The 27,689-nt window shown below is 45.0% G+C and overlaps 1 protein-coding gene across 10 annotated transcripts in view; it reads left to right on the forward strand.

Annotated features, from left to right (window-relative positions):
• CYRIA (CYFIP related Rac1 interactor A) overlaps window positions 1-27,367 on the forward strand; it is a 315,678-nt gene extending 288,311 nt beyond the window's left edge. For all 10 annotated transcript variants that reach the window (XM_086926310.1, XM_086926306.1, XM_086926311.1 and 7 more), the window contains one exon: window positions 24,010-27,367. In XM_086926310.1, the coding sequence (XP_086782436.1) occupies window positions 24,010-24,073 (64 nt within the window). In that variant the 3' untranslated portion in view covers window positions 24,074-27,367. The remainder of the gene's footprint in view (window positions 1-24,009) is intronic.
• Window positions 27,368-27,689: the final 322 nt, after the last annotated feature.

The raw sequence follows: 27,689 nt of genomic DNA on the forward strand, positions 1-27,689 counted from the left end.
CCCAGCTCAGCTCAACCTAGCGATTTGGCTCCGGAGGTCTTAGAATTTTGATATCTTAACCTTCCTCCAGACTGTATGAATGTCCTAAAAGAAGCTAGACAACCAACTACTAGAGCATGTTATGCAGCTAAGTGGAAACGCTTTGTAATATATTGTCACAACAATAACATTAATCCCTTAGACGTAACTATCCAACACATCATAGGATACTTACTGCACCTCCAAAGATGTAACTTAGCATACACGTCTATTAGACTGCATCTTGCTGCAATGGCAGCATATCTACAAAACAGACAGCATCTATCTCTGTTCAGAGTGCCTGCTATTAAAGCCTTTATGGAAGGCCTTAAGAGAATAATTCCTCCCAGAGTACCACCTTCACCTGTGTGGAATTTAAACATTGTTCTCACACGGCTAATGGGACCTCCCTTCGAACCCTTACATAAATGTGAACTACAATTTTTAACATGGAAGGTTGCATTCCTAGTAGCTATTACTTTTCTGCGAAGAGTTAGTGAACTACAAGCACTAACGATTTAAGAACCCTTCTTGCAAATGCATCATAATAAGGTTGTTCTACGTACTAATCCAAAATTCCTGTCCATAGTAATTTCTCCCTTACACCTCAATCAATCTGTGGAACTGCCTGTTTTCTTCTCACAGCCACAGACATTAGCAGAAAGAGCTCTTCATACCCTAGATGTCAAAAGAGCATTGCTATATTACATTGAGAGAACACAACCCTTTCGTAAGACCAAACAACTTTTTGTGTCTTTCTCACCACCACAAGGGTAATCCCATTTCAAAATCTGGGATAGCTAGATGGATTGTCAAATACATACAGATTTGTTGCCATAAAGCTAAACGTACGTTATATGTTCCCTCTAAAGCCCACTCTACAAGGAAAATAGAGGCTTCAATGGCATTTTTAGGGAACATTCCCCTAGATGACATCTGCAGAGAAGCTACATGGTCTACACCGCACACATTCACAAAACACTATTGTGTAGATGTGCAAACCAAACAATAAACTAATGTGGGCCAGGCTGTTCTCAAAACATTATTTCAAACTACTGCAACGGATAGGGGTGGTCGCCGCTAAGAGTGGGTAGTGCTATACAATCTATGCACAGTGTGTAATCTGCAGCTCATATGCCTCGAACGGAAAATGCTACTTACCAGTATGCATCTGTTCTTGCATATAGAGCTGCAGAGTTAAACACGCCAATCCGCCTCCCCGGCTACCCTTGTCTGTTCCAGTATTATCTTAAATAGATACAACTTACATGGGCATCCTTCCTTTTCTTGCAAATCTCCATTATTTCCCTAATGGTGAAAAACAATCTGAGGATGGAGCTGATGCCCATGCACAATGTGGTCCAAAGGAGGAGTCGCCTATCTCGTGACTTCCGAAGAACTTTTCAGGACAACAACAAACTGCAAACATCCGGGCCCAACACTAGCTGGCGATCTATGCGCAGTGTGTAACTCTGCAGCTCTACAGGCCAAGAACAGATGCATACTGGTAAGTAGAATTTTCCTTGTAAGGCGCTCTGTTACTCTATGGAGTGTCCTGGCACTATGCACCTGACGTGTAGACTGGTAGAGAGGTCTAACCATTAAGCCTGATTAAAAAGCCATGTCTTCAGAAACTGGGAGGTGGTTAAAATACAACTTCACTCCAAAGAAAGTTACTTTACTTACTTTACATTACACTTTTTCGTACTTGCTAGGGTGTTTTTGTTGAATAGTTGTATTTTCTTATTGCCATCATGTAGAGTAATGAATACCAATACTAAGTGTCCGTTGGGTCAGCCTACTGCTTACAATTGGTTTGTTTTCTTGTGACTTCTCTGCTTTTCATACTTGACAAAGGTGAACCATGATATAGACCATTAGCGTAATCCACTTTTGATAGGACAAGAAAGATGGCAGCTTGAACCTTGTTGGGGAATCCTATGTGTTGGTAAATGCGTTGCAGTGTTTTCATTATGAGAAGGCTTGATTTGGTTACCTTATCCACTTGTCCATTCATTGATAGCTTGTCACCCTTAGTAATTCCGAGGCTTCTTACCTCCTTAGACATTTTTGGGAAGGGTCCTAGATCATCGGACCATTGGGGCAGAGAGGGTAATAGTTTTTCCAGCCATCATTGGTGAGTATTTCTGTTTTGGAGGCATTCAATTTGAAGTAGCTCCATGGTGGGCATTGGCCAATGGCCAGGCAGCAACTGAAGATTTTTAATGTTCTTATATCCTTAGGGCTTTCCAATCTCAGAAGTATCTTTGTTACATTTGCTTAGTTTAGCTGGTGTAGTTAAAACCATTGATCAGATCTGGTAATGATTTAATGTAGTGGTTGAAAAGCATAGGTAAGAGAATTGAGCCTTGAGGACTGCTTTAATGTTGTATGGTTTATAAGAGAACTAAGGTTTATTAATTCTGTTGTGTAGATATGATGTAATCCAAGTGAGAGCTGTACCCTCTTTCCAGCTTCCTCAACTCTTTGGATTTGTGTGTTGTGATCAAAACTGGTCAGGCCATGGAACAAAGGAAAGGAACCTAATCAGGAACTTAAAGTTCACCCAACCCTCCCAAACAGAAACCCCAGACATTGTAGCTCTCAATATATCATCTACCTCAATTATCTGACTTTTCTCAAACCTCTTTCTACTGTTCTTTCCAATGCACTATCCTATTTTTCACCCTATACCTCTTATCGAAAAATCCTCTACCTCCACTCATTCATCCCAAACCCCATATCACTACTATGATCCCCAAAATAACCCTTTCTAGACTCTTCCCTGCTCTACCCCTCCTTGCATCATCTTGTACCTCTTTTACTATTCCTATCCCACAAAACAAGTCTTTCTAAACCCTTCCCTCTTACTCTTCCCCCTCCAAATCCCTTTTACTCATCTCAAGCCTCCTCCTGCTGCTATGAGCTCCAAAACATCCCTGCACTATCCTTTTCAATCCAAATAACAGACTAACATGTCCACCACTCAAATGAATTTCATATTTCACTATACTAATTCACCACTAATCCTTTATGGGTTCCGGAGTAGCGTGCTACTCGCCGAAAAAGCGATTTAATGTCTCATAAGGAAAAGTAAGCACTATATAAATGCAAAACTTTTTCCCTCTCCTATCTCTCCACTATCAATCTCAATCCAAATAACGGACTAACATATCCACCACTCAAATTACTTTTGTTTTTCACTATAATAATTCACCACTAATCCTTTATGGGTTCTGGAGTAGCATGCTACTTGCAGAAAAAGCACATCTGAAAGAAACACGTAGTGATAGATTCCTTACCTTAGAATTACCCCCAGCCGTCAGACTGGATCCGTAAAGTTATTATCAGCTGTACCCCTGTGCGTCGGTAGGCGGCGTTGGGCGGCTCCGCGGGTGTCGATGGCGCCGGGATAACGTCGCTGGAGCTACTTAGACGAGCCCACGCACGCTGACGTCAGTTTTCTTTTTCCACGCCAGCAAGGGCAGATCCGGGAAGATGTAGGTGGCACACATAGGAAAAGAAGGGGACCTATGTATGAGGTGGGATTAAACACTAACTAACTAGGGATGTGTTTGATATGCTAACCATATCTATGTGTATGGAGGAGGGGGGCAACACTAATTGTTTTTAGTTACCCTCACACACCCTAGTGGTGTCATGCTTCTTCATTGGGTCATCCCGACTCCTACAGGGCAGGATGGGCTCAACCACAGTGTTGGGAAGCTCTTATGATAGTGAAGGCAAAGGGGTATATATAAAATACCTCAATCAGACCCCTGCTATCCCTTTATTCATGGGTCTGGTTGGGTTGTTAAAAAATGAATAAAAGTAGGGTCAATTAGGATTTTTATGGTCCTATGACCCTAGTGAAGTGCCGACATGTTTCAGTCTTTGTGAGGCCATAAAGGTCCCGGACTTTCTTCAGGGCAAGATTCAGAAACCCCCCTATGTGTGGGGATGCTAAAGAGGGGGAATTCCCTACTCTATCAACGTGGCGAGGGAAGAGTAGCTTCTCCTCGTGTTTGTGTAGCACTGTTAGTAAGAAATGCCAGGCTCCATCTGTGGAAGAATGTAGCATATGAGATCTTATCAAAAACAGACATTATCCGTATTCTTGTGTAGAATCCCTGTGTGTGGCATGCTGAATTCTCAGTGAACATGCTCGATTTGTGGAGAACACGAGTGCTCTCATTCTCACTCAATATAGTATATAGTGGCATTCTCATTATGTGACACCCAATAGTTAGTGTCAAAACATCACACTCTATTTAACTCAAATGGTGTGACAGTGTGAAGTGAAGTATTAAAACAGTGGTCGAAGTTTCAATTGCAGTAAAAAAAATCACACAAGACAAACAAACATACATGTGCTGCATTCGTATACAACACTCTGAAGACATATATTCACATAATCCATGCAACAGTTGGTAATTCGTATTTCCACTTACCCAAATTATGTTGGGCGCAGGCACCTCAGTGAGCGGGACGTTAGGGCATACTCTCCTATTTAAAGTGTGGTTGAGAGTTAGGTATCGATTTTTAGCATAAGTGGGTCTAGCGTTACGAGAAAGGCTCCAGCGGGGCTAAGTACAGCTCGTAGAAATCCGCTGTTATTTAAGGAGAATCACCACTTACTTGTTTGGAGGATGCTCCCTACCGGAATAAACAGACCCGCTTGCCCGCTTGTAGCTGCTGTTCCAGCCGGTGCAGGTGAAAGCTCTGTTTATTTCCGTGTTGGGCGTCAGGCGTGTGACGCTAAAACCGGAAGTGAGCGCGTCCACAGCCTAAAAGGATCATGGGGACTGTTCCCATGGGGCACAGGGTCAGAGCTGATTTGCATAAAGCCATTATCTGACCCAGGGTGGTGTGGAGTGCAAAAAACGATGGATTTAGGCCCAGATCCTTGTACTGGGGTGAATGTAAGACATTGATCTACATTCTGTCCATCAAATTGTTTTTTGTAATTTTCTCCCTGAGTGTACTGGGGTAGCTCAGACGTGGGTCCCAGAACCTCCACACCACTGGAGTCAAGCTAGCCGGGCTGATGAGAGGTGTTACCTCGAAACCGGTCCGGTCCTCGGATGCTTGATTCCGGTCTGGGAAAGATATGGCTGTTGTAGTTTGGACTGGACTGTTCCCATGGGGCACAGGGTCAGAGCTGATTTGCATAAAGCCATTATCTGACCCAGGGTGGTGTGGAGTGCAAAAAACGATGGATTTAGGCCCAGATCCTTGTACTGGGGTGAATGTAAGACATTGATCTACATTCTGTCCATCAAATTGTTTTTTGTAATTTTTCTCCCTGAATGTAGTATTATGCCTGATTTTTCGTGTAAATAACCGGAAGTGCCGCGAAAAAAAGGGGATTTTAAATTAAATATTAACATAAGCTGATTAGTGCAGGCTCATGTGTGTTCATGCACAGTTCCAACATATATATATTCTATCTTCCTGTCACAACAGCACCTTTTGGTTGACAGAAATAACGAACTGGTTTTTAGCCTATTTGGAAATGTTCTTGAAATTCAGGTGTTAGATACTGAACACCTCGGTTTATTCTATGCCAGGGCAATAACTCAATGTCGCTCAAACACATTGTGAATTGTTAGACAGTGTGTAAATATATATTCAATACAGTGGTTGACTCATTTGAAATAACCATTTAAAATAGCAATAAGGGACGCCTCGTGTGTTATATTCTGGCCAATTTGTACTTCGTGTAGCCACAGCGTCTAGTCTCTTACATTGTTGACGAGTATTAGAATACTTATGTATGGTAACAGTTGGGTGCAATCATTACCAGAAATTGTCAGATGTTTAATTGTACATATGGGGGAAACATATTGTTATGAACTGAATGTAAATGATCACTCAGTTTTATTCATGATCAGGTTTCTAATGTTCTCAACATGGTCTATTCAGGTATCCATAGTTCCTGGTATATAGGTGATCCAGAATGTTTTGGTACCGTTTCATTGTGGTTCATGGTCTATCATATCATAATGTCATTTTCTCAATTGAGCCCATGGTATTGAGTCATTTAGGCCTGATATGTGAGTCTTAAGACGATAGACCCATCTCTGTTCTTTCTCTAATAGTATCTTTTGTAGATTATTGCCTGGCTTAACTTTTTCAATTACCGTCCATTTTATATCAGTGTCCTTGTGATTTTTTTCAACAAAATGTGCTGTAAGTCTGGTAGCAGTAACTGCTCTTCTTGTTGTACTGCGGTGTTCGCTAATACGTATTTTTATCTTGCGGGAAGTCATTCCCACATAGGACAATTGACACGGGCACTTAATAATAATAATAATACAGATGATTGTAAAGCGCGAACAGCTACCTCTGGTGAGGTGTCCCGGCGCTAGCGAGTCTTGATCAAATAAATGACTGCCTCTGAGTTGCAATTTGTGTGGCATCTTTGTTCCCAATGTGTGTTAAGGCCAAGATCTAGATGTGTGGTGTGTTCAGTGAATTCACATACCACACATGTGCCACATGGGTAGTGTCCCATCACTGGAGTGGTATTCCAAAGTGTTGTTTGTGTATTTATCGCTGGTTTGAAACTGTTGGAATGCACAAGTGAGTCTTTTAGACTCTTAATTTTCTTAAAAGAAAACATCGGTTTTTCATATTCCAGGTTATTGGACGTCAAAATATTCAATTTTTTGTTTATGATTTTTTTTATCTGATTTGACGAGGAATTAAATGTGGTTACACATATTAGTTGTTGTGGTTATGCTTTTTCATTTGTTTCGAGTAGAGATTCCCTTGGTGTGTTTCGTGCTCGTTTCCTGGCACTCTCAATTATTCTCGGTGGATACTTCTTCTGTTTTAATTTGTTTGTCGAAATGTCTGCCTCCTTTTTGAAATCCTTGACATCTGAACAGTTTCTGCGAATTCGTGGGCTTGGTGTAAAGGGAACTGGACAAACTCCCATCCCTGTCCAGTTCCCTTTACACCAAGCCCACTGATAAGAATAGCCTCTTAAGGTTTGACAGTGCACATCTTAGAAGCCTAAGAGAGAATTTACCCGTGGGTCAATTTCTGCGAATTCGCAGAAACTGTTCCGATGTCAAGGATTTCAAAAAGGAGGCAGACATTTTGACAAACAAATTAAAACAGAAGAAGTATCCACCGAGAATAATTGAGAGTGCCAGGAAACGAGCACGAAACACACCAAGGGAATCTCTACTCGAAACAAATGAAAAAGCTGAACCACAACTAATATGTGTAACCACATTTAATTCCTCGTCAAATCAGACCAAAAAAATCATAAACAAAAAATTGGATATTTTGACGTCCAATAACCTGGAATATGAAAAACCGATGTTTTCTTTTAAGAAAATTAAGAGTCTAAAAGACTCACTTGTGCATACCAACAGTTTCAAACCAGCGATAAATACACAAACAACACTTTGGAATACCACTCCAGTGATGGGACACTACCCATGTGGCACATGTGTGGTATGTGAATTCACTGAACACACCACACATCTAGATCTTGGCCTTAACACACCTTGGGAACAAAGATGCCACACAAATTGCAACTCAGAGGCAGTAATTTATTTGATCAAGTGCCCGTGTCAATTGTCCTATGTGGGAATGACTTCCCGCAAGATAAAAATACTTATTAGCGAACACCGCAGTACAATAAGAAGAGCAGTTACTGCTACCAGACTTACAGCACATTTTGTTGAAAAAAATCACAAGGACACTGATATAAAATGGACGGTAATTGAAAAAGTTAAGCCAGGCAATAATCTACAAAAGATACTATTAGAGAAAGAACAGAGATGGGTCTATCGTCTTAAGACTCACATATCAGGCCTTAATGACAAAATACCATGGGCTCAATTGAGAAAATGACATTATGATATGATAGACCATGAACCACAATGAAACGGTACCAAAACATTCTGGATCACCTATATACCAGGAACTATGGATACCTGAATAGACCATGTTGAGAACATTAGAAACCTGATCATGAATAAAACTGAGTGATCATTTACATTCAGTTCATAACAATATGTTTCCCCCATATGTACAATTAAACATCTGACAATTTCTGGTAATGATTGCACCCAACTGTTACCATACATAAGTATTCTAATACTCGTCAACAATGTAGGAGACTAGATGCTGTGGCTACACGAAGTACAAATTGGCCAGAATATAACACATGAGGCGCCCCTTATTGCTATTTTAAATGGTTATTCCAAATGAGTCAACCACTGTATTGAATATATATTTACACACTATCTCACAATTCACAATGTGTTTGTGCGACATTGAGTTATTGCCCTGGCATAGAATAAACCGAGGTGTTCAGTATCTAACACCTGAATTTCAAGAACATTTCCAAATAGGCTAAAAACTAGTTCGTTATTTCTGTCAACCAAAAGGTGCTGTTGTGACAGGAAGATAGAATATATATATGTTGGAACTGTGCATGAACACACATGAGCCTGCACTAATCAGCTTATGTTACTATTTAACTTAAAATCCCCTTTTTTTCGCGGCACTTCCGGATATTTACACGAAAAATCGGGCATAATACTACATTCCCCATGATCCTTTTAGGCTGTGGACGCGCTCACTTCCGGTTTTAGCGTCACACGCCTGACGCCCAACACGGAAATAAACCGAGCTTGCACCCGCACCGGCTGGAACAGCAGCTACAAGCCGGCAAGCGGATCTGTTTATTCCGGTAGGGAGCATCCTCCAAACAAGTAAGTGGTTATTCTCCTTAAATAACAGCGGATTTCTACGAGCTGTACTTGGCCCCGCTGGAGCCTTTCTCGTAACGCTAGACTCACTTATGCTAAAAATCGATACCTAACTCTCAACCACACTTTAATTAGGAGAGTATGCCCTAACGTCCCGCTCACTGAGGTGCCTGCGCCCAACATAATTTGGGTAAGTGGAAATACGAAGTTCGAGGCATGTGGGCTGCTGAATTCATATCTGTGCATAGTCCGCCACCTAGTGTTGGGTCCGGATGATTGCACATTGTTGTCCTGGAAGAGTCTTCGAAGTATCACGAGATAGGTGGCTCCTCCCCTGGACTACAGTGCGCATGGGCATCGCCTCCATCCCCAGATTGTTTTTTTCCGCCATCGGGTTCGGATGTGTTTCGGTACCCTCTCTCGGGACCGATAGTTTGTTCTACTTTTCTCGAGACCAAAAGGTCTTTAGGCTGGGCGTCGGTATTGTTGCGTTCGGGTTTACTTACTGACTCTCAGCTCCGATCTCCTACTGCCCCTCCACGTGCTTCGACGCGGACGGGCCTACACTACACTCTTGCTATGGAGCGGACGCCATTCAAAAAGTGTCCGCTGTGTCACTCAAAGTATTCTCATCTTGACGTGCACCCAGTGTGCAATACATGCTTGTCACCGGATCATCGTGAGGACACTTGCATGGCGTGTTCCAAATTTAGGAGCAAGAAAACTTTGAAGATTCGCCGGGCTAATCGGCTCCAGGCTCAATTGTCGGCTTCGGCACCCCCACCTGATGATATCTTCCAGGAATCGGTTGAGGGAGAAGACGACGTACAAGAATCGGACTCCGGCCCCGCGTCCGAAGAAGAGACCGGCGACGCGGGTGATGAGGCCTATGACGAAGTCTCCGACGAGGTAGGGGACGACGACCGGGCTTGTCCCGCAATGGGTGATAGCTCGGACGAAGAGCATCCCCAACAAGACTCCGGGGTTACTCCCCGTTATACGGCCCAGGTCGAGGGATCGCCTTCGGGCCTTACCCAAGATCTAACGACCAGTCCTACGTCCCCGCCTCCGGGCCCGGTCACGGACATTTCTCACAAGAAACCGAAAGTGAAGCCAACTGGTCTCGCACCCTCGGATGCAAAACCGAAACCAAAAGTGGCGCTGGTGAAAAAGGTTCTGGAGGCGTCAACTTCCACGAAACCCAAAATGGCCGACTTGAAGAGCCACGCCAAAATGGCTGACCAGAGGAGCCGCGCAAAAGTGGCCGACCCAAAGTCATCTGGGTCGGCGCCGAAGGTGAAGGCATCCGACGCGGCTGCGTCGGCACCGAAAGGGGTCGCGGACCCGAAGACGGCTTCTAAAAAGCGTCACGCCGACAGTGCGCCAGGCCATGGGGCGTCGGCGCCGAAGAAGAGGCTTACCGTAGAACACGCTCTCGAAGACGAAGAGTCGCTCGAGTCGTTTGAGCCCTCGGCGTCCCTTACCAAGAAGGTGGGAGAATCCTTACGGCGGATCCAGCAGTCTGTGGTTCCCAGCCAGGACCCTGCGGGGCCTAGGCCCACGACGAAGCCTGCCAAGGGGCAAACGCCCATTCGTTTTACCCTTCCTCCCAAGTCGGCGCCGAAAGCCTTCGCGCCTAAGCAGAGCGGACACTCTCAGGACATCTTGTCGCCGAAGGCTGCCTTGGTGGTGTCGAAGCTTCGGCTCCAGCCGCTCGCGGCGGAAGAACGTCGTGAGGTGCACATCGACGCCAACACAGGAAAATTGTCGCTCCTCAAGAGGAAGATTACATCGGAGCCGACCTTGGAACCTTTTAAGATTCCACTCAAGAGCAAAAAGTACTCTGCGGACTCTTCGGCTCTGATGGAACCACTGTCTCCACAAGCCCTGGAACACTCGCCGGCCCATTCCCCCGTGCCTGACGTCGACGAGGAAGAGGCCGAGTACACCTATCCGGCGTACTCGGATCCGGACGAGGAGCAGGTGCCCTGGACAGCAGGCGACGACGCAAACGACCCGCAGTTGGGGCAAGACACTCAACTTTTCGCCGCAAAGACGTCCCCGACGGAGGACTCGGCGGCATTCAATGCACTGATAGAGAGAGCTGCGGCGAACCATGACGTCGAGCTCCACTCGGATCCAGTGGATGCGGACCTTTTGGTCGACACCTTCTCAGTCGCCGAAAAGCAAGTCAAGACGCTTCCAATGCTTAAAGGAGTGCTGAAGCATGCACAGGAGGTGTTCAAGGAGCCCACCCGGGCGCGGGTGGTCAATCCTCGCATCGACAGGAAGTATAAAGCGGCGCCCACGGATCCCACTTATATTAAGGGACACTTGCCATTGGACTCCCTGGTGGTTTCCAACGCTCGAAAAAGGGCAAATTCGCAAACGACTGGTGACGCTCCTCCCCCTGACAAAGAGTCCAAAATCTTTGAGGCATCAGGCAAACGCATTGCTGCACAGGCAGCAAACATCTGGAGGATCTCTAACACTCAAGCCCTGCTCGCACGTTATGATAGGGCCCATTATGACACATTAGAGGCCATCCTTCAACACTTGCCTGACCAGTATAAGGAGGCGGGGGAGATGCTCATTCAGGAGGGTAAACTTATTACAAATGCGTCCATCAAGTGTGCCCTAGATGTAGCTGACACTGCCTCAAGGGCCATCAATACAAGTGTTCTACTTAGACGTCATGCCTGGCTTCGTATTTCAGGGTTCAAACCCGACATACAGACCACAATATTGGGGCAGACAGTGAATCCTGACCATCTGTTCGGCCCAGAGGTGGATGCCTCCCTAGAAAAAATGAAAAAAGATACTGAAACTGCCAAATCTATGGGAGCTTTACAAAGCCAGCAGTTTCGGGGTGGTTCTTTTCGCCGCTCCAACTCAAGAGGCACCTCAAGGGGCCAGGCATCCCAATCCACGCAATACTACAAGGGTGGCTCCCAGTCCTCGTATAACAACAACAAGGGCAGGGGTGGCTACAGAGGCAACAATATCAAAGGCAGGGGACGTGGAAACAATGCATCCAGGTCCACCACCACCAACAAGCAGTGACGTCTTGTCACTTCCCCCCGATCACACGACACCTGTCGGGGGGAGACTCCAACAGTTCCTGCCGGCGTGGAGATCCATCACCACGGACAGGTGGGTGAGGTCTCTTATCCAGTACGGGTACTGTCTAGAACTTACATCTATTCCACCAGACATACCGCCAAGAAGCCGTGCTATGTCCGACGAGCACTTGACCTTGTTGCAGCAAGAAGTTCTGGTCATGCTGCAAAAAGGGGCAATAGAGCTCGTTCCATTGCAAGAACGGGGAACGGGGGTTTACTCCCTGTATTTCCTGATCCCCAAAAAGGACGGATCACTCAGACCGATCCTGGACCTCAGGCCACTGAACTGGTACATCAACTCGGAGCACTTCCATATGCTCACATTGCAGCAGGTGCTTCCCCTGCTTCAACAGGGGGACTTCCTAGCGACGCTGGATCTGAAGGATGCCTATTTTCATATTCCCCTGCATCCTTCCCACAGAAGGTTTCTCAGATTCAGGATTTTCGACCAGCACTACCAGTTCAGGGTCCTGCCGTTCGGGGTCACCACGGCACCAAGAGTTTTTACAAAATGCCTAGCGACGGTGGCGGCGCATCTCCGTCGCCAGCACGTCCAGGTCTTTCCATACCTGGACGATTGGCTTATTCAGGCAAAGACGGAACAGCAGTGCGTAGACCACGTGTCACGCACCATTCACCTCCTGCACGATCTGGGATTCTCTCTGAACTACCCAAAGTCCCATCTCCAGCCCGCCCACGTGCGACAGTATCTGGGCGCGACTATCAACACTCTGGCAGCCACTGCGCAGCCAAATTCAGTGAGAATCGCCAGTATCCAGGCGCTGATCCAACGATTCAGACCCCAACACTCGCTTCCAGCGAGGGTGTTCATGCAGTTGATAGGCATGATGGCCTCCTGCATCTCCATTGTCCCGCACGCGAGACTACATATGCGTCCGCTTCAGGAGTGCCTTGCACGTCAGTGGACTCAGGCTCATGGGCGACTGACAGACCTAGTGTTGGTGAGCGGTCGGGCATACAACTCTCTGCATTGGTGGAATCCACAAAACCTTTGCAAGGGCCGACCATTCCAGGAGCCTGTCCCACAGATCATCCTGACGACGGACGCCTCTCTCCAGGGATGGGGAGCCCATGTACTCCACTACACTGTGCAGGGACTGTGGACACTTCAGCAAAGGAAGATGCACATCAATGTGTTGGAACTGATGGCAATCTTCATGGCCCTAAAGGCGTTCAAAGTACATCTGTGCAACAAGGTCGTGTTGATCCGGACGGACAACATGACGGCCATGTACTACATCCAGAAGCAGGGAGGTACACACTCTCCACAGCTGTCTCACCTGGCTCAGAGCATGTGGAAGTGGGCCATTCAGAGGAACATCTTCCTCATGGCAGAGCATCTCCCGGGCAAGGACAATCAAATGGCAGATCTGCTCAGCAGGCACAGCCATCAGATGCACGAGTGGGAGATACATCCATCAGTACTCCAACCGTACTTCCAAAGGTGGGGTCATCCAGAGATAGACCTGTTCGCCACAAAGGAGAACGCAAAATGCCAAAGCTTCGCCGCCAGGTTCCCACACCCCCAATCACAGGGCAATGCGATGTGGATGAACTGGTCAGGCAGATTTGCGTACGCTTTTCCACCAGCGCCTCTGATACCGCTGGTGGCACGCAAGCTCAGGCAACACTCGATGACGCTCATCCTGGTTGCTCCAACGTGGGCTCGCCAACCATGGTACACCACGTTTCTGGAACTCTCCGTGGTACCGCATCAGAGGCTTCATCTCACTCCCAGCCTTCTGACGCAGAGCCATGGCGACATTCAGCACCCAGATCCGCAACAGCTCAACCTGGCGATCTGGCTCCTGAAGTCCTAGAGTTTGGCTACCTCAATCTTCCCCCCGATTGTATGGACATCATTCGGGAGGCAAGGAAGCCCACTACGAGAGCTTGTTATGCGGCTAAATGGAAGAGGTTTGTCATCTACTGTGCGAACCACAGCATTGACCCGCTAGATGCTTCCATTCAGAACATCATATGTTACCTCCTTCACCTGTATCGATGTAATCTAGCGTACTCTTCCATCCGCATTCACCTGTCTGCCATGGCAGCATACCTCCAGAATAGGCAGCACCTGTCACTCTTTAAGGTCCCTGCTATCAAGGCCTTTCTGGAAGGACTCAAAAGGGTCATTCCACCAAGGACCCCACCAGCTCCAGAATGGAACCTCAATGTGGTTCTTACAAGGCTGATGGGTCCTCCCTTTGAGCCACTGCACTCTTGTGAGCTCCAGTTCTTGACTTGGAAGGTTGCGTTCCTAGTAGCAATTACATCGCTGCGGAGGGTGAGCGAGCTGCAGGCGCTCACCATCCAAGAACCTTTCTTCCAAATACATGCTAACAGGGTGGTGCTCCGCACTAACCCTAAATTCTTACCCAAAGTAGTCTCACAGTTCCACATGAACCAGACAATTGAATTGCCAGTGTTTTTCCAAAACCCAGAGACGCTGGCGGAGCGCATGCTCCACACTCTTGATGTGAAAAGGGCCTTGATGTATTATGTGGACAGGACAAAAGATTTCCGCAAAACTAAACAACTCTTTGTTGCTTTTGCCACACAACACAAGGGAAATGCAATCTCCAAAGCGGGGATTGCTCGATGGATAGTAAAGTGCATTCAGATCTGTTATGCTAAAGCTAAGCGCACTCTTACTATCCCACCAAGGGCCCACTCCACTAGGAAGTTGGGGGCCTCTATGGCCTTCCTAGGTAACATTCCCTTGGAAGACATCTGTAGAGCAGCCACATGGTCTACCACACATACCTTCACTAAGTACTACTGTGTAGACGTGCATTCCAGACAGCAGGCAGCTGTTGGTCAGGCTGTTCTAAAAACGCTTTTTCAAACTGCTGCAGCTGGCACGGGCGGCCGCTGTTAATGGAGGGACTGCTATGTATTCTATGCACAGATATGAATTCAGCAGCCCACATGCCTCGAACTGCAAATGCTACTTACCAGTATGCATCTGTTCTTGGCATGTAGGGCTGCTGATATTCATATCGCCCACCCTCCTCCCCGGCGCCTGTAGCAGCTGCAGTATTCATTCATATACACATATGCTCATAGCATGGTCATCACTCACTTTCTTCACTCCATCTCTGCCAATGGCTAAAAACAATCTGGGGATGGAGGCGATGCCCATGCGCACTGTAGTCCAGGGGAGGAGCCACCTATCTCGTGATACTTCGAAGACTCTTCCAGGACAACAATGTGCAATCATCCGGACCCAACACTAGGTGGCGGACTATGCACAGATATGAATATCAGCAGCCCTACATGCCAAGAACAGATGCATACTGGTAAGTAGCATTTGCATTACCAACTGTTGCATGGATTATGTGAATAATAGTAATAATAATAATAATAATAATTGGGGCATTTATAGAGCGCTGAGTTACGCACACCGGCGTGTCCCCGCGCTGAATATGTCTTCAGAGTGTTATATACGAATGCAGCACATGTATGTTTGTTTGTCTTGTGTGATTTTTTTTTACTGCAATTGAAACTTTGACTACTGTTTTAATACTTCACTTCACACTGTCACACCATTTGAGTTAAATAGAGTGTGATGTTTTGACACTAACTATTGGGTGTCACATAATGAGAATGCCACTATATACTATATTGAGTGACATAGAATGAGAGCACTCGTGTTCTCCACCAATCGAGCATGTTCACTGAGAATTTAGCATGCCACACACAGGGATTCTACACAAGAATACGGATAATGTCTGTTTTTGATAAGATCTCATATGCTACATTCTTCCACAGATGGAGCCTGGCATTTCTTACTAACAGTACTACACAAACACAAGGAGAAGCTACTCTTCCCTCGCCACGTTGATAGAGTAGGGAATTCCCCCTCTTTAGCATCCCCACACATAAGGGTTTTTCTGAATCTTGCCCTGAAGAAAGTCCGGGACCTTTATGGCCTCACAAGGACTGAAACATGTCGGCACTTCACTAGGGTCATAGGACCATAAAAATCCTAAAAGACCCTACTTTTATTCATTTTTTAACAACCCAACCAGACCCATGAATAAAGGGATACCAGGGGTCTGATTGAGGTATTTTATATATACCCCTTGCCTTCACTATCATAAGAGCTTCCCAACACTGTGGTTGAGCCCACCCTGAACTGTAGGAGTCGGGGTGACCCAATGATGAAGCATGACACCACTAGGGTGTGTGAGGGTAACTAAAAACAATTAGTGTTGCCCCCCTCCTCCATACACATAGATATGGTTAGCATATCAAACACATCCCTAGTTAGTTAGTGTTTAATCCCACCTCATACATAGGTCCCCTTCTTTTCTTATGTGTGCCACCTACATTGAACTATCTGTTCTTTTAGTAGGTTGCTTTTGCAGTATTTTTTTGTTGTAAAGTATTCGCTCGGAGGACGTACTCCATATACCTTCTCAAATCCCCCAGGACCCCTGGATTAAATTACAGAGGCCCTTTGTTTTGCAGATCCGGGTAGAGCAAGTACCCCCAGTCACTTTTTGACTGTTTTTTTCAAGGCCTTTTACCTCATTTCTTCGAGTCGATCGACTCCTGGTGTCGCAGGGATGCCCAGTTTCAAGAACTGTGCGGACTGTCACCGCATAATGTCGGTGACGGACCCACACCGTGTGTGTCTCTACTGCCTGGGGCGTGACCACGACTCCAAGTCGTGCCCCGACTGCCGGGCCATGGCGCCGAAAACTTTGCGGGAGCAGTCCCGAAAGTTGCTGGAAGTCCGGTAGTCGGCCCGCGCCGCTCAAGGTCCCGGTCCTGCGGGAGGTCAAGGGACCGGTCGCAGAGCCATCGTTTTTCTGGATCTAAGTCTTCGCACTCGAAGTCAGGTAAATCGAAGCATTCCAAGAGGAAGTCGAAGAAGCGTTGTCTGTCTTCGACTTCCCGTCGCCCGTCGTGGCTGAAGGTGCGGATGCTGCCACCCCCACGGCTCCGGCGGAGCCTGTGACGTCGTCCCCCGGCCTACCCGCCCTTCCCGGGTTCGTAGGAGACGCCTGCACATGTGCAAGAATTTCTTGCTGCCACGGCCCGACTCTTTGGGCCGTCTGGCTCGCCGGATCGCCTCGGGCCCCGCTGACCTGACTGGGAGTCCTGCCCTTCCGACGCGTTGGTTCCAACCCTGGCGCCGCCGTTGGCTTCGGCGCCGCATGTTCTCCCTGGATCTAGGCTCGGATCCCGGGCAACACCGGTTGACCTAATTACACCTCCACTGACGTCGTCCGGTGCCACCGGTGTCGTCGTCCCTTGTTTCAGCCCTGAACAGACGATGCGCCGGAACAGTGTTGATCGATGCCGATTCTGACGCCGATGAGGCCTTTCTACCCCTACGTCCGTCCTCCTTATTTTCAGCCTGTTTCACAGACTTTGGAGGAAGGGGAAGACTGGGAGGGGTCTGAGGACCCTCTCGCACAACAGTGCGGTGATGACCCGGACTGAACAAACGATTTGGGGGATGCCAGTGATCTAGACACCTCGCCTGACCGTGACATGCTGTCTCCTCCTTCTGTGGCTACGGAGGAGGAAGCAAGTTACGCTGTGGTGTTGCGTAGTGCGACCGAGTCTCTCCACCTCAAACTCCATACAGTGGCCTTAAGGACTAACCTCCTGACAGAAGTGCTTCATCCGGCAACCTCTTCGGAGCCCTTGCTGCCTTTTATTGATGCACTTTCTGAGGTCCTTTGGGGCACTTGGTCCAGGCCCAACACAGGGGCTCCTGTGGACAGGAACGTGGCCCGATGCCGTCGCTCGGCTCCGGGTGACCCCCTCTTTCACTTCCAACACCCCACCCCTGAGAGCTTGGTTGTCCAAGCCTCTGCACCCCAGAGCGCATTCCCTTCTGCACCCCCAGATAGGGAATACAAGAAGCTGTTTTCATCTGCCAGCTTAGGGTTGCGGTTGGTGAACACCGCATGCCTCTTTGGCCGTTACTCCCACTCGGTGTGGGACACGGTTGCGCAGTTGCTGCCCAACTGTCTGGAGGAGGCCCAGAAAGTACTCTCCCAGGCTATTGCAGCTGGGAGAGACGCATCCGTTTTGGGCTTGATACCGCCGACTCGCTGGGCAGGGCGATTTCCACGAAGGTGGCACTTTGGCGCTACGCCTGGCTGAGGACGACTGGCTTTTTGGGGGATGTCCAAAATACCTTGATGGACATGTCCTTTGACGGCATTCGTCTTTTTGGCAACAAAGCAGTTAGTGCATTGGAGCGCTTTAAGGATTCACGGGCTACAGCCAAGTCCTTGGGCCTCGCGGCCACTCTGCCTTCTCCGCCTTCTGCTTTTCGCTCCTTTCGTGGCCACGGAAGGGGTGCCCAACACGTTCATTCCAGTGCCACAGGCTGGTGCAGCAACAACCTCATCGCGGACGTGGGAACGGCCGAGGCGGTTCTGGTGGCCAGCGGGCGGGTCAGTCCACTTCCACCCCCGCAGCATCCGCTTCAAAGCCTTCCTAGTCCGAGATTTCAGGCACATCAAACGCCAGTGGGCGGCAGAATACACCATCATCTCCCCCACTGGCGCGACATCACTTTGGAAAAGTGGGTGCTGCAAATAGTCCAAAGGGGCTACTCCCACCCCTTCGAGACAACCCCTCCAGCCATGCCACCTCCGTACCACCGCATCTTGCGCTTCTCCAGCAGGAAGTTACCGCCCTCTTGGTCAAGGGGTCCATCGAGCGCGTTCCTGGGCCAGAAGTAGGTCTTGGTTGCTATTCCCACTATTTTCTGGTCCCCAAAAAGGACAAGGGCCTGCGTCCTATTTTGGGCCTCATGGACGTCAACGGCTTCCTCAAGATGTTGACTCCTCTTGCTCAGGTCTTGTCTGCTCTCGACACTGGAGACTGGATGGTAGCGTTGGAATTACAGGATGCTTATTTCCACATCCCTGTCCTGCCGGCTCACCAGTTACTTGGGGTTCACGGTAGGCCATGAGCACTTTTAGTTTACTGTGTTCCCCTTTGGCATTACCAGCGCCCCTCAGGTGTTCATGAAAGAAAGTGATGGCGGTGATCGCAGCTCATCTGCGCAGATCAGGGGTTCCGGTCTTCCCCAGGCAGTCTTCTCCTACCTCCAGACTACGGCCGACCTCCTGCATTTGCTGTGGTTTTCCATCAATGTGCCAAAGTCGCACCTGATACCCTCTCAGAAGCTCCTCTTCATTGAAACGGTTCTGGACTCGGCGCAGTTTCGGGTTTATCCTCCCGAGCAGTGAATTCTGTATATTCAGGCTATGACTCCGATCTTTCAGTCTTTATCCCGGGTTTCGGTCAGGATGACCCTTCGGCTACTGGCCTGATGGCCTTGTGCATTCTGCTGGTGGATCATGCCAGATGGCTTATGCGGGCTCTGCAGTGGGACCTGAAGTTCCAGTGGGTACAGTATCAGGGCAACCTGTCCGATCACGTCCAGATCTCCGAGGGCACTGCACAACAATTGCAGTGGTGGTTCACAAATTGCGATTGTGTCAATGGCAGATCCCTCTCCCTTCCTCAACCGGAGCACAAAGTTGTGACAGATGCATCCCTCCTGGGATGGGGTGGCCACATGGGAGAGGTGGAGATCAGAGGCCTCTGGTCTCCGGCGGAGTCCCAACTCCATATCAACCTTCTGGAGCTTCGGGCAATCCGACTTGCACTGAAGGCATTCCTTCCCTCTGTCATGGGTAGGTAGTGCAGGTGTTCACAGATATCACCACCGCCATGTGGTACTGCAACAATCAGGGCGGTGAGGGTTTGTGGTCCCTATGTCTAGAGGCTCTGCACCTCTGGACATGACTGGTAAATCAGGGCATTTCAATGATGGTTCAACACCTGGCATTCTCTGAATGCAAGGGCGGACGAACTCAGCCGCCGGTGAATGATGGATCACGAATGGCGTCTGAACTCGAACGTGGCGCAAGGTCTCTTTCAGCCGTGGGGAGAGCCTTGGTTAGATCTATTTGCCACCGAAGAGAACGCGCAATGTCATCAGTTCTGTGCGTTGGAATTTCCAAGGCGGCACTCGCTAGGCAACGCTTTAATTTTTTAATCAGGGAAGTAGAGTCACTTCCTCTTCCTGACCGTGTATAAAGGTTCTGTCGTCGTGAACCTGTACGAGTAACTGTGGTCCTTTCACCGTAGCGGCATGGATGGTCCCAAGCTTGATGGACCTTTATACACGGTCAGGAAGAGGAAGTGACTCGACTTCCCTGATTAAAAAATTCTCGACACCGGAAACGTCAGACACAAGTGGGGGAGACTACACTGCCCCTCACACCAGACTAACATAAGAACCACTTGATGGACAGGAAAAAGGGATATCCACTAAAAACAAGAATTTGAAGGACCCACTGATATGGTTTTGGTGAAGTATTTATTTGCCCTGAAGAAACTCCCTGGAAGGGAGTGAAACGCGTTGGCTGATCTTTTTTGTAAAGTGCCTGGTGATTTGTATTTTAAAAGAACGGATAAAAATAAATAAAGAACTTTCTACATACACAAGCAATATTCTCTTTGGACTTCTTTTTGGTGCGCCCCCGCAAAAAATTGAGCAAAGATAGCTTCCATTTTTATTAGGTCATCATATTTGCCTTTACAGAATTTAGCTTACCTCATGATGGCATTGTTTGTGGAACTTGCATCCCCGGATGACATTTTTTAAATTTTGCTTGAGGGCCACATTGTTGGGCTCTAGATAGCACTCTGTTTTGGGCCTACAGATTTTGCTATTAAGTAAGAAACTTTTCACCATTAGTGGGACTAAGGCGATAAGCAAATGCAGGCTCACCTGATTACCACACCTGAAGGTTTTTATTTTCAGGCATGTCGATTGGAGACCAACCATTGAGTGAATGTAGAGCTCTAGATGCCAGCAGACGGCTCAGTTTTTGGCCAGGATTAATTTTCTCTTGCTCCTTTATTGTAAGAGTGAGTATACTCTATAAAAACACATTGTTGCACTAGTTCTTGCATCATGGGGTGGAGTTTAATGTTGAGGTCTCCGCACACCATTATAGATCTGGTTCTAATTCTCCTTCTTTTTTCCAACTCTTGTGTTGCCAGTTTCTGTCTTGTGTTTATAATACATAACTCTAGCTCTTTTAGCATGGTCTGTCTAATGTTAATGTTCCCTGGCAGAAGGTAAGCATTAATAATGTCAAGCAACCATCCCTTTTAATCTTAGGTGTTGCATATTGTTAATGTTTGTGATTGATTATGTTTTTACTGATAGGCATGTTGAAACCTAAATAGTTAGGCCCCCTTTTGGTCTTCCCGTACTTTGTTTGATAGCTTAAATGCTGTGCACGGTATATCCGTGCAGATGAACGGTTTCCATAGCCTAGGTTTTTTAGAAGCAGCATATATTATATATTGTGGCCTGATCTTTGTCCCTTTTGTTTTTTTCTTTAAGCCTGTTCGTGTTCCAGCTGGATATAGTATAAGGATTAGAATATTTAATTGGAGATGTATCGTATGGGTTACAATTTGAGTGCCCCGAAAATGTTGCAGTTAGCCGCACCAATTTTCACTGTTCATTTGACTTAGTGCTTAGATATGGAATTGTGTTTGTTCAATATGTATGGATTATCCCCTGACCTCGATTTGGTGGATTTTGCTTTTAAAATGTTGTATTTATCTGTGTTTGAGATAATTTAATATTGGCTGCATGCTGATCTGAAGGAAATTTGTGGGCGGTGCATTCCATGTTTTAGGTGTCCCTCTTTTGTGTCTGGTAAGATCCTTGGATCATCCCTTGCTTCAAAAGTTGTTCCCCATTTCACTAGTGTCTATACAGGGAGAGGGATATAAATCAATTGATACAGTTCCTATCCCACTCTACCCGGCACATAAACTCTGCTTCCTGGTTGAAAACTATAACTTGAAATGCAAATAAAGATCTAATTAAAACACATCCATTTCACTAGTGTTGTGATGCATCAAATTTGAATCTGCCAGGCTTTGTTTGGCCCACAGCATCTTCAATAACTGTCTTCATTCGGACTAGGATCCAGAAATTGCCCAAGGAATAGGTCACTCAACGAAATGAAGCCTACCCTGGTAGGGACTGGATTAATTTAAGTATATTCACCCTGTTTTTTAAATCCTGGTATTCTGCAGGAGTGATAGGAAGTAATTGAAGTATATTTATTAAGCTACATTATGCAATAGTTTTTATACTTTAACTTCATGGAACTCCTATAAAATCTGATGGATAATAATATATTGGAATTTATATTGTATAATTTACGTTTGTGAGCTGCAACAATAAATACATTTGAATTTGAAGGTAATGGCGCTGTAGCATTTTTTTGTATTAAAAATATATTAAATTACTTTGCATTGCTATGTGAAATTTTAAAAACAAACATTTTTTTCAAGCTTAATTAACTTTTTTTACTTTTCCCTATACTTTACCACAGGGAGATCTCTGCTACCCAGGGCAGAGATCTTCCTGTGGTAAAGTGGAGGGAAAATATAACCAGTTTATTAGATGAAGCTAAAAATGTGTAAAAAATATTGTTGAATATCATGTAAATTAATGTAATATATTGATGTTTAATGTAGAACAAAGTTAATGAAATGCTACAGCACTATTGCCTTTTGAATTAACTATTTAACTAATTTCAATATATTAAATTAAAAACTAATTTGAAAGATATTTTATACTAAAATCCCACATGAAGTAAAATGTTTATATGTATTATAAAAGTTCTAGATAGAATTAATTTAAATGAAAAAAGTTTCATTTATCTTTAAATTAAAAATATTTAATTAAAATAGTTATTTGTAAAACATTTTTTTGACATTTAATTTATAAATGTTTACTAAGTCGAAATACATTATTTTAATTTTCTTATGAGGCTCCATTTTAAGTCGGCCTCCATTATTTTCTGAGGGTGTTGCAGTCTCAGTGGTTGGCTGTGTGTGGCTGTGGTGATTTGCAGTAGTAGATTTGTGTCTGCCCCTTGTTTTAGGGGGCAGAGATATGAAAGTCTTTGCTTTTGAGTAACTTTACACTCGTAAATGGCGAAATAGCCAAAAGTAGTTAAGTTAACAAAGTGTAGGAGTAAACTTACATGTAATTGTAATTACATTTATATAACGCATACTACCCCTTACGAGGCTGCAAAGCGCTTTTTCTACAAGTAGCACGCTACTCTGGAACCCAAAAAGGATTAGTGGTGAATTACTATAGGGAAATATGAATTCATTTGAGCAGTGGACATCTTAGTCTGTTATTTGGATTGAAAAGGATAGCGGAGGGATAGAAAAGGGAAGCGTTTGAATTTCTATAGCGCTTGCTACCCCTAATGAGCTGTTGAAGGGCTTTTTGGAGGGCACACTACTCCGGAACCCAAAGTACAAGTGTAAGTTTCCTTTGTGAATAGCCCTCCAGTGTCTTTGAGTCTCATGTTATTTTGTACAGTGCAACACATGCTGTTTACAAGGTCTCCTAGCAATGTAGTTGAATGAAAAACTCCTCTCTCTTGTAATCTTCATTCAGATATGTCACAAAGCATTTTGAGTCAGTTCAGTTTAGTGTTCATGAAATATGTTTGGCTTCTTTGCAGCGCTGGCCATGTTACTTAACTCATGTCATTAAAGAAAGTTGCACTCTTTGAGCCTGAGATTTCCTCCTACAGCTCACACAGCTTACTGACATTCCGGTAATTCGGATGTCTCAAGGAAATTGCAAGGAAATCTACCTACTCTTACATTTTGATATGTAATCCTAAGCCACTGTAGTTTTTACGTCTTGTTTGACATCACAGATGTTTGGAGGCCTTTTGTTGCAAGTTTTATTTAAAAATGGAGTGAGGTGTAGCATGGCCCAAACGCATATTCTCTTACGTTATTGGGTGTTTGGATCCTCATTCCACCTCTTATGGAGTCCTTGCATTGGTGTACATGAGGGACTAATTTTACATATCAAAGTATACTGGTTCACCTGACATTTAAAGCTTTCTTTCATACATTTTATTTACGTTTCTTAATTTATGTTTGCATTATCATAAAGTGTGGTCAGCGTATGAAAAAAAGCGAACATTACGGCTTTTTGTTTTAAAGGATACTGAAAATAAATGACTAACTCATGTTGGTATTTTCTTCAAACTTAGGTTCACCACAAAACACCTAAACGATGAATCAACTTCAAAACAGATCAGAGCTATGCTTCAATAATACCCGCGAGAGAAGAGGATCTGCTTACTGACCTCAGAAGATGTATATGTTTACATAATGTAATACAGATTGATGTTAATAATTGTGCGTATTTACCTAACCACCCCCTTGGTGTCACTGAAATGTATAGTCCTGTAGGCGTAACCTGATTTGTGGTCCATAGCACAGCACATTTTACAATAGCCTTATGTCAAATGCAAAGCAATGTTTTTTTTGTTGAAGTACTTAAACATATTTATAACTGTCTAATGATTGTTTTATGAGTTTTATGTTTTATTTTTTTATGGCACATTTTTTTAAAGTGCTGTTTCCAGGAGATCTAATTTTTAACATTATTGTAAAATTGTTAGTCTCAGGTTAAATATAAGGCGATGAGCTTCATAGGCTCGAGCTCAAAGTGGCTAAACTGTAAATGACGAAAATAGTGCAAAATTAACTTTCATTACTGTTCAGTGTTTTCTACAAAGCTTATCAGTAATTAACACGTTATAGTTTCCTGTCTTACTCCGGTTCGTTGCCTTGTTTTGTCTTTCTCATAATGGCCAGTTTATCCAAAAAGCTCTCAATTTGGAAAGCGGCCTAGTTGTGTGCTAGTTCTTGGACAGCTGCTAATATGTGTGTGACGCGTAGAAGGGGATGGCTTCTTTCCCTGTTTTAGAGACTATGCATCCTGCCTTTTCTGGGCATATACATCCTTCATTCAAATATTTATTTCATTGGTCATTCGCTGTAGTCCCCGATCTGTAGTGCTACCTGTACCTCTTCTGGTAGTTAGCTGTATATTTGGCAAGCTTGAATGATTCTGGATGTCAGTGCTAGTAGTACATGAACACACACGAAAATAATGAAGTAAATTGGATGCACAAAATGTTCCAGATATCTGCCTGAATATAGAAAACTAAAATCTGGACTAGATTCTTGACTGGATTCGTTTCAGATTTTTGCAAGTTTTTGGAACACAACTAGTGGTATATAGATATTTGTAAACGAAGCAAACTGGATTGGCCGTTCACCTGGGGGTAGGCTACATTGCTTAAATGCTCACCCTTCCCTCTCATGCACAAATGGTGGCCATGCCCTGTCCGAATGGCCAGCTGTGTATACTGTGTGCCTGGTATCAAAGCCCACATGAACCGCAGGACTTTGCACCTGGCCTAGTCATTTCATTGTATAGTAAGTTGGTCCTTACAAGGGCAAATCCTCTTGTACATATTCAACAGTGTGGAAAACTTTATAAAAGAACTACATTACCACTACCCTTCACATGTCCGTCTGAGTTGGACCACTAAAGATGAGGATTTAGAAATGTATGATCTTTGTGTGAATGGCATTTCAATGTGTGCCTATCCAAAGTAAATGTAAGCTAAAGTCCTGCTTCAGGAGACATGTTTGGCAAGCACAATGATGATGAATATCGTTGCTCCATGACCTGTTTGCTCAGGGCCAGTGATGCGTGAATTTGCGCTGTGTCTCACTGTTAAAACGACACATTCTGAATTTGCGCTGTCGCAGACGTTTATGAATTTACCCTTCTGTGTTTAGATGCTGGATTAGCACATCCCCCTTATAGGTTTGTGGATTATTTCAAAAGCATAGAAATGCTGCATATAAGCACAGAAGGACTGAATTTCTACCCAATTTGGAATTGATTGGGTTTGAATGACATTTTCTGTTTACAGCACATTCTATTTAAACACCTGAAACCACTTGCGTAGTATTATGATTGTTCGTCACAGTTAAAGCACAATAACAGAGTATATTATATTGCAGAAAAATCTAATGGCGTCCAAGATGTCTCATTGTACAAAATTGAAGCCTACAAATAAAGTGTGTAGCTCAAACTATGCTGTAGTGTTTGTAGCCCCCCTCTGCCTGGAAACTGTTTAGTGCCGTGACCGGCCTTACTCACCAGTTATATGTCCTTGTCCACATTAAAGTGCACATTAAGATACAAGCATTTGCTTTGTTTTTAGGTAACCCTAGAAGTGCAAGATTTAGGGACTGAGAAGAATTGCACTATAGTTATTTGGAGGCGTTGTGAACTCCTATGACAGTGACGTGTTACCTCAGAGTGTTTTAATCCTTGCCCAATGGGCTATGGCCGCATATTCAGAGGTTATTATAAAAACGATGTGATATTGCTGCAGGGCAGAGGAAGCAGATTAAAATTATAAAATATAAGGTTTATTTAACATTGGGAGAGCAGGGGGAAAATTATTGCGGAAGGAGGGTGTTTTACATTCAGTGTTTCAAAAATTAGAAAAGAAAAAACTCCAGCTTTGTGCTAACCTGGTGTGCCTGGTCTTAACGTGTTTCTGTCCAATTTGGTTAGTTCTGTATTTGTTATTGGATCTTCATCAGGCTTATCAGCATCAGTATTTAAGAGGCATTTTAGAACCAGCTTTCGTTTTACAGTGCCAGTGGAGTATAAATTCCGGAGTGGGTGGATGGGCTAATTGCAAACATTGGAAAGATTCAGAGGCATGTGTCCTGTCTGGATAATAGGCTTCCATCTCCCTATCTAGGCTTTATGCCCTTTTTTATTTATGAAGGGGTGGTAGACATCCCCCAAAAGGGTATCCATGTACAAATACTTTTCCTCTTTAGTGTCAGCCATTGTGGCGTCACAATTCTCTCAATCTAAGAAAACCTAACATTGCCGCTATTCTGCCACACCGGCCTCTTGAAGTGCTTCAAGAGGAAAACACACAAACTAGACTTGTGGGGGTTGCGCTCATGCCCCGATACGCATTCAAATCGGGAAGAGTATGGGCCAATACTTGTACTTTTACAGCCATGAATGTGTACTGAAACTAAGCAGCTGCCCAAACTTTCATCATTTGGAAAGAAGACTTTATACACTACAATAAATGTACTGGTCCTACCAATAGCAGTATTCTCTTGTTAAAACAGAGTGTAGTCTCTCTAAGCATACTTGCTTGTTCCAGTTCCTGGGGCTCTACACCACAGTACCTGCCATTACAATCCACAGTAAACACATAACGTCACATTTTAATGACAAATGTGCAGGCAGCTTATCAATGGGCCAACCAAGCCAATAAACAAATAGTTTGAGGCCTAGCATGCCAGGCGTGTTTTCAAAAGAAGCCTATTTAAGAAGCAAATATTTGGGGAACTTAAGCTAACTATCTTTAATGAAAATACTGTGTAAAGTTGAACGCTGTTTTAAAAGTCATTGTGTAGTTTGAGGGGTTGGTGCATTTGTTTTGCTGGTTTGCATTTCTTTGTACAGAAGTTTGTGTGAGATGAAAATAAATGAAGTTTGGTACAAAATCACTGTATTCAAATTGTATTTATTCACACTAAAATATTGTGACCGTAAACAAAATAAAGTTTGCTTTAATTGTGTTTCATTAACATTTAATATCAATGTTATCAAATGAATAAATTATCTATACTGTTTTCAGTGCTTAATTTATTTCTTAGTGACCATGTTTCTTCTGTGCACTCCTTTTCACTTTTAAAACAACTTTTATCTGTTTGCTTGCCTTAAGCTTTGATTCACAAAGCTTTATAGAATCATGAACCAGATTCAAGCCTGAAACAATTATTTAAAGGGTGTGTGATTCATAAATGTCGATAAACATCCGGGCTA

This window comes from Lissotriton vulgaris, chromosome 6 (genome assembly GCF_964263255.1).
Source record: "Lissotriton vulgaris chromosome 6, aLisVul1.2, whole genome shotgun sequence".
Classification (NCBI taxonomy): domain Eukaryota; kingdom Metazoa; phylum Chordata; class Amphibia; order Caudata; family Salamandridae; genus Lissotriton; species Lissotriton vulgaris.